The 14,858-nt window shown below is 44.9% G+C and overlaps 3 protein-coding genes across 4 annotated transcripts; 2 read left to right on the forward strand and 1 right to left on the reverse strand.

The window, feature by feature from the left end:
* Nucleotides 1-424: 424 nt before the first annotated feature.
* LOC123179815 (vacuolar sorting protein 3) lies at nucleotides 425-6,899 on the forward strand. Of its 2 annotated transcripts, none has more exons than XR_006490596.1 (14): nucleotides 425-1,416; nucleotides 2,196-2,471; nucleotides 2,932-3,128; nucleotides 3,215-3,356; nucleotides 3,623-3,901; nucleotides 3,983-4,055; nucleotides 4,344-4,392; nucleotides 4,920-5,184; nucleotides 5,298-5,353; nucleotides 5,491-5,559; nucleotides 5,698-5,809; nucleotides 5,898-5,974; nucleotides 6,081-6,251; nucleotides 6,342-6,459. XR_006490596.1 is itself a non-coding variant. In XM_044591706.1 (14 exons), exons 1-14 carry the CDS (start codon nucleotides 466-468, stop codon nucleotides 6,432-6,434), a joined length of 2,823 nt encoding a protein of 940 aa, XP_044447641.1. In that variant the 5' UTR covers nucleotides 427-465; the 3' UTR covers nucleotides 6,435-6,899. The 2 variants fall into 2 exon arrangements, 1 of the variants encoding a protein (XP_044447641.1); XM_044591706.1 differs by having other exon boundaries at nucleotides 427-1,416; nucleotides 5,885-5,974; nucleotides 6,342-6,899.
* Nucleotides 6,900-7,361: 462 nt separating this feature from the next.
* On the forward strand, nucleotides 7,362-8,692 carry LOC123179816 (polygalacturonase inhibitor). Its single transcript, XM_044591707.1, has one exon. The coding sequence runs from the start codon at nucleotides 7,413-7,415 to the stop codon at nucleotides 8,424-8,426; it is 1,014 nt and encodes a 337-aa protein (XP_044447642.1). The 5' UTR covers nucleotides 7,362-7,412; the 3' UTR covers nucleotides 8,427-8,692.
* Nucleotides 8,693-10,428: 1,736 nt separating this feature from the next.
* On the reverse strand, nucleotides 10,429-12,987 carry LOC123162175 (G-type lectin S-receptor-like serine/threonine-protein kinase At2g19130). Its single transcript, XM_044579967.1, has one exon. It carries the CDS (start codon nucleotides 12,985-12,987, stop codon nucleotides 10,429-10,431), a length of 2,559 nt encoding a protein of 852 aa, XP_044435902.1.
* Between the last annotated feature and the right edge of the window lie 1,871 nt (nucleotides 12,988-14,858).

The following is a 14,858-nucleotide window of genomic DNA, read 5'->3' on the forward strand; positions in this document are numbered from 1 at the left end:
TCTTGATCGATCCCACAACATGAGATATTTGCAATGACATATGAGTCATTTCTTATCCAATCTTCTAACCTTTATCTTCACACAACTAGCTTCAACTTTGTTGTCAAGGATGACCTTTATCTTCAACGTTGCCGGAGCGTTCATCGCCTACAACTATGTACTGAACGTTTAGCATGTGCTTTTTCATCTTGTTTTGAAATTTTATGGCTTTGTCAAATTAATGTGCCCCGCAAAAAGTAAAAAGTAAAAATGAAAATAAAAATAAAATTAATCCTATTCTAGAGAAGAAGAAGAAAAAAGGAGTAAAGTTGTGCTCGAGGGAAAGCATCGGAGTTGCCGTCGCACCAACTAGTCTATCTTTTCTTCCAGTCGTCTTCCACCTTCGCCTCCACTCCAGCTCCGCCGTCAATGGCGCCCCCCTCCCCCAAACCCTAGCCCCCCACCCACCCGCCCGCCGGATCGGCCATGGGATCCCAGCCGGGGCCCTCCCGCGCGGCCCTGGAGCCCTTCGCGACGCTGGACCCGGCGGCGCTGGCCTCCCTCCCGGCCTCCACGCCCCTCACCGTCCGCTCCGCCGCCCTCTCCGCGCCGAGCCTCCTCTACATCGGCACGGGCGGCGGGAAGCTCCTCCTCTTCTCCCTGGCGACCCCCTCCTCCCCCGAGTTCCTCCGCCTGCTCCCCATCGGCGCCACCCGCCCCGTCTCCGCCATCTTCCCGCTCCCCTCCGTCGCCCGCGTCCTCGTGCTCGCCGACGGCATGCTCCTCCTCGCCGACCCGCTCCTCGCGCGCCCCGTCCGCCGCCTCGGCTCCCTCCGCGGCGTCGCCGCCGTCGCCGCCTCCCCACCCGCCTCCTCCCAGTCCTCGTGCTCCCTCGCCGTCGCGGTCGGGAAGAGGCTGCTGGTCCTCGACCTCGCCCTGCGCGAGGCGGACGAGCTGGAGGTGCAGACGCGCGAGATCGCCGCGGGGGTCGAGGGGATCAGCGCGCTCGCCTGGGTGGGCGAGGACTCGGTCTTCGCCGGCACCGCGTCGGGGTACTCGCTCTTCTCCTCGAGCGGCGGCGCGGGCCAGCGCACGGACATATTCACCCTCCCGGAGTCGGCCGGGGCGCCGAGGATCAGGCCGCTGTCGGGCGGCCAGGAGGTGATGCTGCTGGTGGACAATGTCGGGGTGGTCGTCGACCAGTCCGGGCAGCCCGTCGGAAGCAGCTTCGTGTTCAACAGCAGGCCCGATTGCATCGTCGAGGTGTTCCCGTATGTGGTGGTCGCCGCGGAGTCCAAGGTGGATGTGTACAGGAGGAGGAATGGGGTGCACTTGCAGACCGTTCCGATCGCGAGGAGAGGCACGGGTGTTCTGACCGTGGCGAGCGACGGTGATGGAAGCGGCGGGGAGGTCGTTGTGGTCGCTACGGCTTATAAGGTAAAGTAGGTATGTTGTTGACTCAGCCATCAATGGAACTTGTCCCCAAATTTATAAATACACGATGTTGCCTTCTATGAGTAGCTTTGCGCTGCATACTGTGAAAATTAATGCTATTTTGTTAATCTTAGTGAGATGCCAAGTAGTCGCAGAGTTATTGAGTGGACGGACATGCTTAGATTGGCCTGGAAGACAGGAAGAATATTTAACTTGAAATGGTCATGAATTGGAACTAAGTGTGTGTAGAACAGCAACAACTTACACTAGTTTTGTAGCCTCCAGTAAGTTTACGAGCAAAAAGAGTTTTCCTTCTCTTTTAGAAATATGCAGGCAGCTCCCTGATCAGTGTTGTTGTTGGTTGCTGTAAAAAACTAGTTACTAGTGCATAAATGAGTCAGAGACATCAGACATGCCAAGCTAAGCTACTCACCATTTGAACTTTTTTGCGCCACCATGAGTTATCTGGATGTTAGATGTTTGTTACTTTTTAGTTCTGGCTACCGTAATTGTTTATGACCATCATGACTGACATCACCTTAACAAAATCCTGCTCCACATTATCAGTTGATTGCCAGCTGTTACTGTACCAGCCAACTAGTGCTAATTATTTCCTACTTTTCCCATATCAGTTTTCAGTGAAAAAACAAGACAGAAAAGTGGAGCAGGAAATTGGCACTAACTGTTTTCCACTGATTCCAAAATGAGTTTAAGAGTGTAGTCTAGCAATCATCTGCTCAGCTGTAGTGATGCTACAACTAATTGATAAACGACTTGTCCAGGTTTTTTGTTACCGTAAAGTATCTGCAGTGGAACAGATCAAGGCGTTGTTACGAATAAAGAGTTATACAGAGGCTATTTCTTTGCTGGAAGAGTTTGAATCTGATGGTGAAATCTCGAATGATATGATTTCCTTTGTGCATGCACAACTTGGATTCTTATTATTCTTTGACTTGCGCTTTGAGGATGCTGTTAATCATTTCTTGCTGTCGGAGACTATGCAACCAGCAGAAATATTTCCATTCATCATGCGGGATCCTAATCGTTGGTCAGATCTGGTATGTCATCTTCCTCCATTGTCCATTTTGAAATTATTGTATGGAGTATCCTCCATTGTTCATTTCACAGATCCTTCATTTGTTTTTAACTTATTCTTGTGTATGACAAAACTTTATGATTATAAACTTTTTAAGCTTTTAGTATGATTCAATTAATTAGACCCAAACAGTGTCTTCAGCGTTCCACAAAATTCGGGCATAAAGCTTTTGTAGCTAGGATCTCTTGCAACTTTTATCAACATATTTATATTTCGTGAACCAATTTGGGGAACTGTGAAACTAGTTTTGATTTTCTCCTCGATGCTTGGCTGTCTGCTTTGTAGTTAGTAGCTTTTAGTTAAGCTGTTAATGCCTACAGGGTTCCACAGCCTGATTTTATCTTCAACTAATCTTTTTTACGAGGATTTACTTGCCGTTTCTAGATGGGTTAGTTTTAAACAAATTTATTTGCAAAATTTAGGTGCCAAGAAAGCGTTATTGGGGCTTGCATCCTCCCCCCAAGCCTCTTGAAGAAGTTATTGACGATGGACTGGTAACACTTCAGCGAGCATTGTTTCTCAAAAAGGCAGGTGTGGACACAGTTGTGGATGAAGATTTCCTTTCAAATCCTCCAACTAGAGCTGATCTGTTGGAACTAGCTATCAGAAATATTATCAGGTCTGGTTTATCCCTGGTATTTATATTCATTGAACTGCAATAAAGCTGCATGTAGTGACCAATGTCCAAATGCTAAATGAAACTAGGTACCTTTGTGTTTCGCGAGAGAAGAGCTTGTCTCCTGCAGAGATGGAAGGAGTCGATACTCTTCTGATGTACCTTTATAGAGCACTTGATCTTGTTGATGACATGGAGAAGCTTGCATCATCTCAAAATAGCTGTGTTGTGGTATGTGTATTTCCTTTATAACCATAACCCTGCTTTGCAGAATCATGAGTTATGGCTATTATATACTACTTCCTCCGTCCCATAAGATAAGAGCGTTTTTGACACTAAAACGCTCTTATATTATGGGACGGAGGGAGTATATGTTACTGAAATCAATATTTAGTCTGGATTTGAAAATGGAATATAGTATGCTGTAGATTTGTTCTTCTTAGGTTTTTGTCACATATGGAAAGGTGCATTTATCGTAAAAATTATGGGTGGTGCAGGACGAACTGGAATCACTCTTGGACAACTCTGGACATCTGCGGACGCTTGCTTTCTTATATGGCAGTAAGGGAATGTGCTCCCAAGCTGTTGCTATCTGGCGTATCTTAGCAAGGAATTACAGCACAGGTTTGTGGAAGGACCGTCCTAATCTGCCTGGAACGGACTCCCAGGAAACTTCGGCTGATAAAAAATCTGGTGAGGAAATTGCTGCTATCGAAGCCTCCAAGATACTTCAAGCAACATCTGATCAGGACCTTGTTTTGGAACATCTTGGATGGGTATGTGCTTCATGCTGTGGACCTGATCTTATAGTGAGCTGTTTCATTATCTTGTGAATATTATTGAATAATTTCATGCAGGTTGCAGACATTGATCAAGACCTTGCAACTGCAATTTTAACATCTGAGATGAGGGAAAAACAGCTTTCTTCTGGTAATTAACTTGTTTCAAACAATTCACTTTATTAGTACCTTTACTGGCATGGCAGTTCAACACATCCTCCAGTTTTTACTTGTGAGCTTGTCAGAGCATGGCGCAGTACAAGTGTACCTTCTGGTAATTAACTTGTAAACTGTTTTTTTAAATAATAATAATTAATCCTGTGGTTACAGCTGATTGTGTCCATGAAATGTCATGTTTAACTAGTTAGCACTGTTTAAATAACTTTTGACATGTAATGAACTTTGTTAACATTTGTTTTGGTTGGGTGGTACTCTGCAGAAAAGGTTATTGCTGCCCTTGATTCAGAAAAGGTTGGGATTCACCAAAGGTATGATGTGTTCATGAAACCTTCAACAATTCAAACCTCTCAAGACTCCATAATGAACCCCGATGTCTATGTAAACGTAACAGCTGTAATTGTTGGTACATTTTGTGCAGCTAGTTTGTTAATTACACACTTATACGAACTTCAGTAATGGTCTAATAAAAGCCTAACTAATTACTCATTCTCGTTGGAGTTCAACATGTACAGTAACCTGAACCTTCATATGACTGCTTAGGAATCTTATATCTCCAATGCCGGATAATTTGAGTAGATATTGTTCTGCAATAATGATTAAGTGCCACTGGCCGTTTATTTAAATCCTGTATCAAGATTTTAACATAATGGGGCCTCTGAGTAGTGTTTGGTATGCATCTTACATTTGTTAATTCTTAGACAAACAGTGATTATCCGTGCACATGTTCATCATATAATGTTGTCCATGTCATATCTTGCGCTATGACCTTCATTTGACATATTCGATACTCAGATCCTTCTACGATTCACGGAAGTTAACTGGCTAAATTATGCAGATATTTGCAGTGGTTGATTGAGGATCAGGGTTGTGAGGACCCTCACTATCACACGTCATATGCACTATTGCTGTCGAAATCTGCCATGGAAGCATTTCATATGGAGTCCAATTCCGGAGAGAAAAATGATAAAGAAATCGACTCGGACATACAGTTCATTTATTCATTGAGGGAAAGATTGCAATTATTTTTGCAAGCTTCGGACTTGTATGATCCAGAAGATGTGCTTGATGTGATAGCAGAATCTGAGCTATGGCTGGAAAAGGTCTTGTGACAAAATTTCACCATCCCCTTAATGTGGTTACATGTTCATCACTTTATTTGTCCACAACTGTGTTTAAGTTTCAGATACTAAGGCATTCGTTTTTCTTTTGTCAGGCCATTTTGTATAGGAAGATGGGCCAAGAGAACATTGTACTTCAGATACTAGCACTGTAAGATGTTATCCTGCACTTACTATTATTGGTTTGTTGTAACTCAACAGCAGTTGTGTTCTGTTTAGCTGGACTTGCATGTCTTTACCATTTCCAGTGCTGTTGTTCTGACTGTTATTTGTTGGTCTGTGATGAAGGAAACTGGAGGATAGCGAAGCTGCTGAGCAGTACTGTGCAGAGATTGGTCGAGACGATGCTTATATTCAGTATGTTATTGTTTGACTAGTACAGTAATTCTTTGTTGACTGGCTAGTATTCTGGGTATAGTTTTTTATTCTATCATGGTCCAATGGGATTATCTTTGTTCCTTAGTTAATGTTATGTCCATCTTGCTTTGACCTCAGGCTTTTGGATTTGTATTTGGACCCGAAAAATGGGAGAGAACCGATGTTTACAGCAGCTGTCCGACTTCTTCATAATCATGGGAAATCTTTGGATCCCATACAAGTATTGGAGGTACTGCTTTGTATTATAACATACCTTTTATTAGGATATTAAAATTCTGAAATCTGAAGCACAATTTTATCCCAGAGATTATCCTCAGATATGCCTCTCCAGCTAGCTTCAGATACAATATTGCGAATGCTAAGAGCTCGGGTGCACCATCATCGCCAAGGGCAGGTAAACATTGTGAAACAGGCTTGGTTGTACATTGAGCTCGCAGGAGATCTGGCTTGCAATTCCATCTATTTTATTTTGTTTTTTGTCTTCCTGTGCCTGTCATTAGATAGTTCATAATTTATCACGCGCGACGAACGTTGATGCACGGTTGACAAGATTGGAGGAGAGGTCAAGGCATGTGCAGCTAACCGATGAGAGTATCTGCGATTCATGTAGAGCTCGGCTTGGCACCAAGCTATTCGTCATGTACCCAGATGACTCGGTTGTTTGCTACAGGGTACAAGTCCAACATTTTGTGTAGCTTGCTATTAACTTTTTTTGCATGGAAGTTTCACTAGATCTGACTTGTTGTCGTGGTTGCCTGCAGTGCTACCGAAACCAAGGCGATTCTGTCTCCGCACGGGGCCGTAACTTCAGGAAAGATGCTATATTCAAACAAAGCTGGCTCGTCAGTAGATAGCAAAGATTGACCAGCAAAACTCGTACAGACACTCTTTTTGCCATGAACAACCGAGAGAGGTTATGTGTACCACCCTTGCAGTTCAAGGTACATGATCCTGCTACAGTTCCTTCGAAGTGCTCTAAAGCGTGCAACATCATCAGCTGCTTTCGATGGCGCTGTTACTTCATTCACCCGGGGCCGTCAACAGTCTGCCATGTGTATGCGATGGCCCTGGGGGCTGGCTGGCACACTGTTTTCCCGGAAAATGTCAGAGGAACTCGGATTCCTTTTCTTGTTTTCCCAGAGCACTTGAAAATGGGATGCAACTTGCAGGAATAGTTTGTTAGCGTTAACACCGTAAATGTGTGATTGTAATTGCTGAGCTGAGAGATAGAAACGACGGACATCGACAATGGAACATACCACCAAACAAAATTTACTGGTATATATATAGTGGTATGAGCCTGGAATTTTGCATTGCAACACTACGCCATTAACAATGGCCGGATTGCGTAAGATGAAACATATCTAAACAATTCTTCAACGAATCGGGGCGACCAATTGCATTTTGCTGCTGCCTGTCCATACACCAACTGAAAGGCCATTGCATCATCATTCATCATGATCATCCACTTTGTTGTTGATATGCATCCATGGTGTGGTGGTAATGCCTGATGATGCCTGCCCATAATCCATGTCCTAATTTCTACCCGCGATGTCGGTAAAAGGAGACGATTGTGTATGTATCTTGAAAATATCTGGGCCAGGCGAGTGATTGTCGCTGCCATGGCATGCGTTTCTGTTGCCCATTAGGCTGCACTTTGTGCAAATGTTTATTGATCCCACTGGGCTGAGTGTTAGTGCACCCCCTCCAAACTAGCACTTTTACCACACTATAAGTACACTGCCCGGCGCCATGCAGCCTCACTCATCAAGGACCAGCTCAGTGAGCCTAGTGACACCCACACACCACACACATCACTTTGATAGAAGAAGATGGCCGGCGCCTCCCCTCTCCTCCTGCTCTGCTTCCTCCTCCTTGTTTCGATGGCGGTGGCGGACCAGTGCCACGACGACGACCATGCCGCCTTGGTTGCCATCGACACCGCCATGGGCAGCCCCTACCACTTCGCGTCTTGGACGCCCGACTCCGCCTGCTGCGACTGGTACGACGTCGACTGTGATGCCGACACGGGCCGCGTCGTTGGTCTCCGTGTCTACCAGGACACCAACATGTCCGGCGCCATCCCGGACGCCATCGGCAACCTCACCTTCCTCGAGACCCTCACCCTCCACCACCTCCCGGCCATATCCGGTGCCATCCCGGACTCCCTCGCCACACTTTCCAACCTCTCGGAGCTCACAATCTCCTACACGGGTGTGTCCGGCCCGGTGCCCTCCTTCCTCGGCATGCTCACCGCACTCACCCTCCTCGACCTCTCCTACAACTCCCTCACCGGCGCCATCCCACCGTCCCTCGCCGACCTCCTCAGCCTCTCCAGTATCAACCTCCGCCGCAACAGCCTCTCCGGCGCCATCCCGTCGCTCCTCTTGTCCAAGTCCCCCAACGGCGCCTACCTCCAGCTCTCCCACAACAACCTCTCCGGCGCCATCCCGACTGAGTTCGCCGCCGTCAACTTCTCCTACATCGACCTCTCCCGCAACGCCCTCTCCGGCGACGCCACCAGCCTCTTCGGCGCAGAGAAGGCCATCCAGCACCTCGACGTGTCCCGCAACGCCCTCAACTTCGACCTCTCCGCTGTGGAGTTCCCGGAGCAGCTCACCTACACCGACCTCAGCCACAACGCCATCCACGGCTCCATCCCAGCGCAGGTGGCGACCCTGGCTGGCCTCCAGCAGTTCAACGTGAGCTTCAACAGGCTGTGCGGCGCCGTGCCCACCGGCGGCAACATGTCCAGGTTCGACCGCTACAGCTACCTCCACAACAAGTGCCTCTGCGGCACGCCGCTCACCGCCTGCCGCCAGCGGCCCGTCGGCTACCTCCATTAGAGCTTCTTCCATCCATCGGTTCAATCAATGCCTCCAAAATGAAGCCATGATGATGAGATGTGATATGATGTGAGATGAGCACGTATGTACCAATGAAGTGATGAGTACGGTAACCACCGCAGTGTAATGATAAGTACCAGTACGTATATCAGTGGTGATTAAACTGGCCGCTGATTAATTAAGCCTCCGATGATGTAGAGCTTCACAGAGCTAATGAATGTACTCGATATTGCAACGTTATATATATATATATATATACATAATAATGGATGTTGGATATATATGGATGGATCCGTTTCTGCCGGAAAAATGCCGAGGAGCTCCCGGGAGCGGACATCATGGATATCTCTTCCTTTGAGTCACCTCGAGATTAGCAACTACTACCATTTTGTCATACCGGTATTAATTCTTTAGGTAGATACAAGAGAAATCTATGCTTGGCAACCCGTTTGACGGGGAAGATACTTTTGTGAGAGTTAAAGAAGAAGGGCATGCGAGGCAGTGGGGCTACACATGATGATGAGCATGAGATAGAGGAAGGGTTCGTGGTTGAGGAGAACGTGTTGTGCTTGAGGATGTTGGAAGGCCAAAACTTTTCCAAAAGCAACAACAAATTAACCAAGGGACCATGGCTTAACGACATTTCCGGAAGTACTTGCCAAATGTCGTCCCTCGAAGACATTGGGGAAGGGGGGGGGGGGGGGTATGTTGCAAAACTGGACTACAAATGAGCATTGGGAAGACCACATGCCAAGACTTAAGATTCCAAATGGCCAATGTGTCAATCAAAAGGATGCTCATGATAAGAGATTTTACACCATGGTTCAACAAAGACATCTATCAGAGTATTTGCTTGCACCCAAAGAGATTTCTTTTCTTGTTATGCCTCAATAAATGGTCAACCTTGCTATCATTAACAAGCACCGGAGGTGGAGGCCGAAATATTTTTTAGATGTGGCGGAGTTTATGAAGGAGAAAACCATGTATAGTACAATTATGGAAGAGCTCAAGAAGTGTTGGGGACCAAGTGAACGTTTCTTAATTGAGTGTAGCGCTGACCATTGACTCGTTAGAGAACTCCACATATTGATACTTTGATTCTCAACTGAGGGATATTCTCAATTGAGGGATACTTACTCCTCGCTACATACCCTTGCGCTTGGGGGGCCAACATGATTTCCGTTCGAACTTAAGAATAAGTAACATCCGTAACATATGCTTCGAAGTCTACTAAGGTCCGGAAGCCACCTCTGGGTCATCTGCACTTCCCCCCTTTTTGTACAATAAAGTTTAGTCTGAACTAGTGATTGAGCTCCTTATTTGTGTGAGAGGCTCAAGGAGAAGAAGGTGAGTCTTGGTGGTGTTGGTAAACCCTGGTGGCACCCACACCTCTCTCACAGTGACTAGCTTCTCTCCAAGGAAGTGGATACATCTCCGTCTCTGCATGCCTCAGTTAATTCTTATCCAAGGTTTGGCACTTGTGTATTTTCTTTGATCCCTTGACCTTCATATCTGCATATAGGTTGTACCCACCATAGTTGCATTTTGGATAACTTATTTATCCGCAATGCCTAAAGTGCAAAAGGAAGAAGTAAATTTACAGTTCCTTACTCCCCGTGGTCAATCATCTTGATCCTCCAGTTCCTCATAAAAAAAATCAGTCTGAAGGATTACATTTGGCTCAAAAGCTCAACACCAGGCATCCTCTCAAACTCCGAGAGACAATCAATTACCCACCATCAAAAAACCATAAACACCATTATTGATGACGAACCGGTAGTGACATTCATATATACATCAACATTTTCAACTCAAGGATTTAAGGGATAAAACCATCCATCAAGAAAGCATACACATATTCAATTCAACATGCAATACTTTTTCTACAAGCGCTTGCACACTAAAATTGGCAATAAATAAGAAAGAATTAGGAACTCCAAGCTTTGCCTTCTTTTGTTCCCTCTGCTCCACAATAACACTTTATAATTTGCAGAAACGACAATTAGTCACATCGACTGTGACTGTTTACTATGTATATTGAAGAGGTTACACCATATTGTTCCGTCATAGCCGCAAGTTGTCTCGGCATCGGGGGCATGTCAATCTCCTGTAGACCCTCGAGAACCCGTACCATTTCACCCATCGCCGGTCGATCAAATTCATTATCTTGGATACACCAACATGCAACCTTGCAAACCCTTTCGACCTCTTCTAAATTGAAGTCACCATGCAAATTTGGATCCACCAAACTCTGCACATCACCCCCATGAAGCTTGTGGATAGCTTGCACGGGGAAAAATTTAGCAGAGTGGTTGTTCCTAGTGTTGTCTGTTCCAGATGAATTCCTAGCCCCTGATATGATTTCCAAAAGTACCATGCCGAAGCTATAAACATCAATTTTCGGCGTAATAGCATTCCCGCTAAGCCACTCCGGAGCAAGATAACCAATAGTTCCTCTGAATGTGGTTAGAATTCGGCTAAAATCCCGTCCGACTAATGCCGCCAACCCAAAGTCTGCAACTTTAGGAACAAATGATGCATCCAAAAGTATATTTTCTGGTTTAATATCACAGTGTATGATGCATTGGCGACAACTCTGATGCAAGTAGGACAATCCTCTAGCAATTCCAAGGGTTATTTGAAATCTAGTGTTCCAGTTCAGGATATCACCATTAGCATTGCTCTTCTTAAACAGATGGACATCCAGAGACCCATTTGACATGTGTTCATACACAAGTAACCTTTTATCACCTTCGCTGCAGAAACCAATCAATTTGACTATGTTGATATGTTGGATGAGTCCAACTGAGCTCACCTCGGCCCTGAATTGCTTCTCTCCTTGACATGCACCATCAAGCCTTTTCACTGCTATACTAGTTGAGTCATTTAATACCCCCTTGTATACAGAACCAAAACCACCTCCTCCTAGCTTTTCCGAGAAGTTTTTAGTAGCACGGACTAAATCCGTGAATCTAAAGGCCATAATCCCTCCACCACTATCCTGATTGCCGTATAAAGGCAAACCACACACTTTGAATTTCTTCATCCAAATCAATAACAACACCATGATCATTAGTAACCCAAAACCAATAATGGCTCCCGCAGTAACAACTCCGACATGCGGTTTCCTTTTATTTTTTCTGAAACTTAAATCTTTGGCGGCAAGGCGAATGTAAAGAACATCTTCAGCTGTAAAATCAATGCCATCATTCATACTTACACTAAGTAATTCCCCATACCAGACAGAGCATTTGTCATTGTTAAAGGAATAAGCAGTGCAAGAACAAGAGCTAAGACAAGCTTCTTCGCATTTTGTCTGAGTTGAAGCAAGGGCTATTAGTTGGGGCTTGTAGGGCAATGTAGCTTGAGCAATCGGGTGGAACATGTCTGTTGAACTTGTCATGTTTTTCTCACTAGTGCCGCAGTACTGTAATGGTGTGTTTCTGATGCATCCGCCTGTTCTATCATTAAACTCCCAATCCTGTGGTGACTTCTGAGAGAAGCCCTCCATACACTCACATAATATATGTGCATGGTTGTTGCAGACCGCAAAAGGTCCACATGTAGCAGGCGTCATGCAGGGACCATCAGGGTTGGCACCTATGGTTTCCCAGGTCTGTCTGGCTGGAGACCAAAACATCATTTTTGTTTGACCCGAGGTGTCCAGTGAGACAAATAAAGGTGGTGATTCATCCGGTGAAGTGTACATGTAGTACTCCTCTCGGTTGTTATCAACATATATTGGGTTAACCAGACCTTTAATCCGAGGATCCAAATCTACCAGTGACTGGATTATTGGTACCAATGTTGATGTTGTAGAGGACACAAATTGCCAATACACTACAGAGGGGTTGTTGCGGCGCTTGAGGACCATCCCCGTGGCACCTTCTAGTCCAACACTGTATGAGCCAAGACCAGGGTTAATGAGACTCTTCTTTGAGATGATCGTGTTACTCAAGCCGGTGACCTTGTCCCAGCCAAGCTTGACGCCAGGAAGCACAACATCTGTTGGGTGGTCGAAACTCTGCCACGACGGCATCTCTTGGCTAGCGTTTGTGGGTAGGAGGACAAGGTTTCCACTGTTCAAGAGAACAAGGGTTGTAGTGGTGGTGGTGGTTTGTGTCCTATTGACGATGTGAGTGGACCAGACAAGGGATTCAGTGCCGGCATCAACATGGTCTACGATGATGACAAGATTGCCATCACTTGAGATCCTGAGCTGTGTGGAGTTGATATTGGGATGGGAGATGGGCTCCTCCCTATTAGCAACCCACACAGTAGTAAAAACTGGAATTTTATTGAACCATATGCCAAAGTACCAGCTAGAGCTGGAGCTGGTGTTGTGGTGGGACTTACTACTACTCATGGTGCTTGCAATCATCGTAGCTGGTTGGAAGAAGCCGAGCGCGTACTTGCCATTTCTTGAGACGAGCTTGCCGGCACCGGCACCAACAGCCGCGAAAGTTTGACCTGCCGCGAGAGTGTCGCCTGCAGAGGAGCACCGAGGAGCTGTGTACGAGAGGAGGAGAAGCCCGAGTAATGTGTAGATGAGAGGAGGCATGGCATGGAGAAGTGTATAAGTTGTTGGGGAAGATGGGATAGTTTGGATCGATGGATGAATGCTTTGGTCTACTAACTCTTCGGAGAAGGAAGAAGATGTTGTGTGCATATATAGAGAATACAACACCCTGCCGGGTGGTTGTACGTGTGTAGTTACAAGGTCAACCAGAGAGGTTAATTAAGTACATGGATTAGTGAGTAATCATGTAGTACTAGCTAACCATGTGAGTTGGATACTTGAATAAGTTGAGTTTTCTTTCTATGAACCCTTGTGAACGGTGATTAATATATACGTGCAGGTCATAAACAAATATTTCGCCCAGTAGACTTCATCAACAAATTAAATAAATGATTATCAAGACGTATCGAATTGCAGTTACAAAATTATAGTACCAAGGTCAGCTATAACTCCGCAGACGGCAGATCCACAATAATTGAGTGACCACAAATATTTAGTTGACTAGATAGCGACGAATAAAATTAATCTCTCTGTTGGCATCATTTTCGTATAGGGTTTGTACAGTCATATACACAACAATTTCTATATATCATAGCGAACAGACAACACTTTGTGTTAATTTTGTGAGACATGTGTACAGCGACGGCATGGCGCAGAAGTTTAGAGCAATTTGTAGTTAGCAAAGCTCTTTCGAGACTTTGATTTGTTTACAGTAGCCTAATTTGATTGATGGCGGCTATACATAGGAGTACTAGTTATGTTTTTATATATGTTGGGGGAATCTGACCTTTGACTAGTGACTTCCTTACGTATTATTGATTCATAATTTGCTTTAGGTGCGTACAATACCAGAATGTTATTGATGGCGGCTACTAGCTATGTTCTTATATATGATAGGGGAATTTGACCTTTGATTACTTTGTTTATTTGTTACAGATTTGTACTTGGTGACTCACTGGTTTTCGTTCATCTCAATCTTGGTGAATGATTCTCTCTCTCAAAAAAAAAAAAATCTTGGCGAATGATTAAGTGTGTTTGCTTCCTAATAAAGTTCACTTTGCTATAAAAAATAATTCCTCTAATCACGAATGTTCTTTTTTGAAAAAAGGCCAAAACGCATATATTGAGTAGCACATACTATTACAAAAACAGCCTTGCAAAAATAAAAATAAAATCCAAGTCCTTGGGGATGCCGAAGTCTTCTTCCTATTGCGTCTACTGGCGGCGTGCCATGAGCAACGCTCGTTGGCGCCTCTGAGCCTTCGTCTCAGTGGAGAAACTTGTTTAAACCAAATAGCTCGTAGAAGCAACGACCGGGAAGTTGTCGATGTAGACCAGAAGATGTTGCTGACCATGACCTGCGGAGCAACTAGCTGCCCGGCCCGGTGAAGGAAACTTCTGAGAGTTCCTGAAATTCGCCCAATATATATGTATAATGTATGAATAACATAAGTTCAATACATTGTTTAAAGGTTTCTAAAAAATAAACAAAAAATATCATAATATGGTCCAAATATCATTAAAATTATAAGAAATAGAACCAAAATTGGCTTTATGTTTTTTTACATATTTGGAGGGGGTGCCATGGCACCCATGGAGCCCCCACTGGATAACCCCTGATTTAATCTTAACAATTTCCAATTCGTGACCCACTTTCTCTGGTGTTCTTTTCTATGAAATGCTGTTCTTGAAAGGGAGCTGAAAAATTAGTTACAATGAGTCTATTCCCAACCTATTTCACACATCTTTCATGATGCAACAGACTTGGATTACTAACATGCACATTATGTTCTTGTACTACTTGTATTGATGGTTATTATGGAGGTAGGGGTGTATAGCGAATCTGTGAGTTACTCTAACCTGTTTGCAAATGCAATTGCTGCTCAAGTACTCACTCATTCAGGATCCTCAAC

The sequence above is a fragment of the Triticum aestivum genome, chromosome 1D (assembly GCF_018294505.1).
Source record: "Triticum aestivum cultivar Chinese Spring chromosome 1D, IWGSC CS RefSeq v2.1, whole genome shotgun sequence".
Taxonomy (NCBI): domain Eukaryota; kingdom Viridiplantae; phylum Streptophyta; class Magnoliopsida; order Poales; family Poaceae; genus Triticum; species Triticum aestivum.

Coding starts and splice junctions, on each gene's coding strand:
- LOC123162175 (XM_044579967.1), bottom strand. CDS start 12,987: ATGCCTCCTCTCATCTACACATTACTCGGGCTTCTCCTCCTCTCGTAC.
- LOC123179815 (XM_044591706.1), top strand. CDS start 466: ATGGGATCCCAGCCGGGGCCCTCCCGCGCGGCCCTGGAGCCCTTCGCG. Junction 3,902..3,982: donor TTTTGGAACATCTTGGATGG/GTATGTGCTTCA, acceptor AATTTCATGCAG/GTTGCAGACATTGATCAAGA. Junction 5,354..5,490: donor GTACTTCAGATACTAGCACT/GTAAGATGTTAT, acceptor TCTGTGATGAAG/GAAACTGGAGGATAGCGAAG.
- LOC123179816 (XM_044591707.1), top strand. CDS start 7,413: ATGGCCGGCGCCTCCCCTCTCCTCCTGCTCTGCTTCCTCCTCCTTGTT.